At 38.1% G+C, this 3,853-nt stretch overlaps 1 protein-coding gene across 1 annotated transcript in view; it reads left to right on the plus strand.

The window, feature by feature from the left end:
• The window catches only part of LOC106812212, a gene marked incomplete at its 3' end in the record, with an annotated part of 24,720 nt that extends 23,205 nt beyond the window's left edge, over window positions 1–1,515 (plus strand). The window contains 1 exon segment of the mRNA XM_014816035.1: window positions 1,388–1,515. Within this exon segment, the coding sequence (XP_014671521.1) occupies window positions 1,388–1,515 (128 nt within the window).
• Between the last annotated feature and the right edge of the window lie 2,338 nt (window positions 1,516–3,853).

The raw sequence follows: 3,853 nt of genomic DNA on the forward strand, positions 1-3,853 counted from the left end.
TATACCTACCTACCCTATTTTTTTCGGCATGTAACGGTAACCACACATATATTTTGTTTTGGCCTAACTAGAAATGTAACATTTATTGGCATTATAGTGGTAACTAGAAGTGTCACGTTTATTGATGCTCTAATGATAATATATGGCACTTTCTCGCAGTTATTGATCTGCAAGTAATTAAATAAGGAAGTGCCTCCTAGTTAGTGAGTTGGCTGTAAGCATTGCTCAGATTGGAGGCATACACAATTCGGTCTCAACCATTAATTATCAATTGATCTCATTTGCTCTACATGTAGAGCAAATGAGATCAATTGATAATTAATCTATAGTAGGCAGTAGACATGTTGCTTCTACATCTATAGTAGGCAGTAGATATGTTGCTTCTACATCTATAGTAGGCATGCAGTAGATGTGGGGCTTCTACATCTATAGTAGGCAGTAGACATGTTGCTTCTACATCTATAGTAGGCAGTAGATATGTTGCTTCTACATCTATAGTAGGCATGCAGTAGATGTGGGGCTTCTACATCTATAGTAGGCAGTAGACATGTTGCTTCTACATCTATAGTAGGCATGCAGTAGATGTGGGGCTTCTACATCTATAGTAGGCAGTAGACATGGGGCTTCTACATTTATAGTAGGCAGTAGACATGGGGCGTCTACATCTATAGTAGGCAGTATAGACATGGGGCTTCTACATCTATAGTAGGCAGTAGATATCGGGCTTCTACATCTATATAGTAGGCAGTAGACATGGGACTTCTACATCTATAGTAGGCACTAGATATGGGCTTCTACATCTATAGTAGGCAGTAGACATGGGGCTTCTACATCTATAGTAGGCAGTAGATATGGGGCTTCTACATCTATAGTAGGCAGTAGATATGGGGCTTCTACATCTATAGTAGGCAGTAGATTTGGGGCTTATAAAGTAGGCAGTAGACATGGGGCCTCTACTTAGATAGTAGGCAGCAGGCATTGGGTAGAACTCAAGGATCCTTGTCCTGTCCAAGTGCCAGGGGTGATTGTAGATACACAGAAGTGGGCATCAGTCATCGTCTATTGCAGAGTGGTGTAGGTGCACCCACCTGGTAAAAATGGGGCTTCAAAACCAAAATCTTTATAGTGGATGGGTGAGAGGGGGTGTTCAGAACATCTACATCTCATCTCCTGATCTCAATACATCTGAACCTAGTTGGGAATTTGCTAAACACAGGCTATCAAACAATTCCGCTCTAAAATGTTTAAATGCTCCTGAGACTTTTAAAGGGGCATTGTGGGATTGGATATTGTCAGTAATACATTTTTTGCTGTTAATCAACTGTGTGTTTATGTCTCTGATTGCATCCCAAGTGTCAACCTGCTTATTGTGTTTCATGTTGTTTTAGGAACCAATGAAGTCAAGAGCCCCACAGCTTCATCTGGAATACAGGTTCTACAAGATGCTGGGTCAATACGGTGAGTTTACAACCGGGCCAATTTACTATGTGCCTCCCTACAGTGGATGGGACGCACGTGTGCGTGCGTGCGTGCGTGCGTGCGTGCGTGCGTGCGTTTGTGTCTGACGCCAGAGTTTACAGTACGAACCATGAAACGAGGACGCAGCCTCGACGTTAATGCAGTCAGCAGGAGAGATGAGAACGTACTGCTTGTGGGTCCAATGACAGCAGGGGCCAGCATGATGCTAGCTGTAGCGCTCACAGAAATATGCCCTAGTACAGCGCCTTTGTTGTTGCCCTCTCTCAGCTTGCGAATGTTGCAGAATCCTGTCTTGCCTGACTTGCATGGGGTGATACTCCATAATAGGAGTGTTCCCAACTTTAATGTCATTAATGGTCATAATAACATATATATATATATATATGGTCATATATTAGTTTGTGGTTTAATGTCATTTAGGTTAGGGTTAGGATTATCAATCATTAATCATTAATCATTAATCATTAATGATATCAAAGTTGGGAACACTCCTAATGGAGCGTTAGCCTGTATTTTAATGCTAATATAGAAAAATGTCTTTTCACCCTTTAGCCATAGTGATTTTGGTAGGTTCCATGCAGGTTCGGATAGTTATCATAAACAAGAAAGGTGTTGCAGCCTTATAAAAGAGAATGTGTACAAATTTATGTTGTCTGAATGGCTCAGACGTATAGAAGAATTTTATTAATGCCCAGCACTTATATGAAGCTGCAAAAAGCACCAAATTGCCCGATTAACCATCCTCACCCAACCACTATTTAGTAGTTTGATTATACATGTTTAACAACTAGTGTAATCTAATCAGGAGTATGGATGTACAACGTTAGTTTTGATGTCATTTTTATTGGGTTTCACATAATAAATCATAGGTAAATTGCGGCATGGAAATTTGGACTTCCTTGTATTTCGAGCGAGTCATACTCCTCTCTATATTATATACACTCCTGATCTAATGAATTAGCAGCCTGCTGTATTTTACGTTTTTGCGTAAAAAAATGATTTCAAAACCATTGGATTTCTGTTTTCGTAATCAAATTCACAGTGATGTTATCTGCTCGTGTTAAATGTGTGATTCGGAAGTGTCTCGCAATGGTTGATGTGTTAGAGATAATAAAAGTGATAATAGTGATAATAGTGTAGTGTTATGCTTATTAACATAGTATATCAGTAACTAGAAGGGTCACATATTGACCAGCTAGTGATATAATACATTGAAGTGTTACATTTATTGACGTAATAGTGGTAACTAGAAATGTCACATTCATTGGCAATTTGGCATAATAGTGGTAACTAGAAATGTCACATTTATTGGCATAATAGTGTTAACTAGAAATGTCACATTAATATAATTGGCATAATAGTGGTAACATGAAGTGTCACCTTTATTGACGTAATAGTGGTAAGGCCAAAACAAAATATAGGTGTGGTTACGGTTTCCCGACCGACCATTGCTTGTAATAAAACAAAATTTTGTACCATCAATAATGTGCAAACCTCAATAAAAATTGCGTCAAATGAGCTTAAAGCTATAGACATTATAGACAGTTAAATGATGATCACAAATTACAGTAAAATAAGTTAGTAAATCAAGGTATGTTGTAGAAGTGACAGTGTTTAGAAGGGTTTTTCAATGTGATCCGACAGATAAGTTTTAGAGGTGACATGCAGTGATTAAGAATGGGGTTATTAAATTAATCCACGTATGTTTTGTTCTGTGTATGAATTCCGATAAAATGTCTGATAAAATGTCCTTGAATTTCCGATAAAATGTCCTTGAAAAAAATTGCAGTCCTCCTGTATGAACCATGTACATGTTATAGAAGCGGACTATCTGTTATAGAAGCAGTCTGCATGTTATAATAACGGGCTACAATCCCTACATGTTATAGAAGCATGCTACATGTTATAGATGCATGCTACATGTAAGAGAAGCAGGCTACATGTTCTAAGCATGCTATATGTTATAGAAGCATGCTACTTGTTATAGAAGCAATCTGCATGTTATAGAGGCAAGCTACATGGTATAGGGTAAGCTACGTGCTATAGAAATATGATTTATGTTATAGGGGCAGGCCATGCACAGCCAATCACTTGCCTCTACCGTGGCAGTAATTTCTAGTAGAAAGCACTACTCTTTTGAACTACATATATATATATATATGTATCTTTAGAAGTAATTATACATGCTTTAAGCTCAGGTTTTTATACATGCTTAGGCTCAGTCACACATTCAGGATTTTTACTGCCGTCCTTGATAGGACCATTCCCGATTAAAATTTGTCAAAAGTCTGATAAAGATCCTGTGATTCGTGGCGGGAAATTCAAACTTTATTAAAAATTTGTAAAAACAGTTATTTAATCACGACAACAATCA

This window comes from Priapulus caudatus, unplaced genomic scaffold, assembly GCF_000485595.1.
Source record: "Priapulus caudatus unplaced genomic scaffold, Priapulus_caudatus-5.0.1 Scaffold620, whole genome shotgun sequence".
Classification (NCBI taxonomy): domain Eukaryota; kingdom Metazoa; phylum Priapulida; class Priapulimorpha; order Priapulimorphida; family Priapulidae; genus Priapulus; species Priapulus caudatus.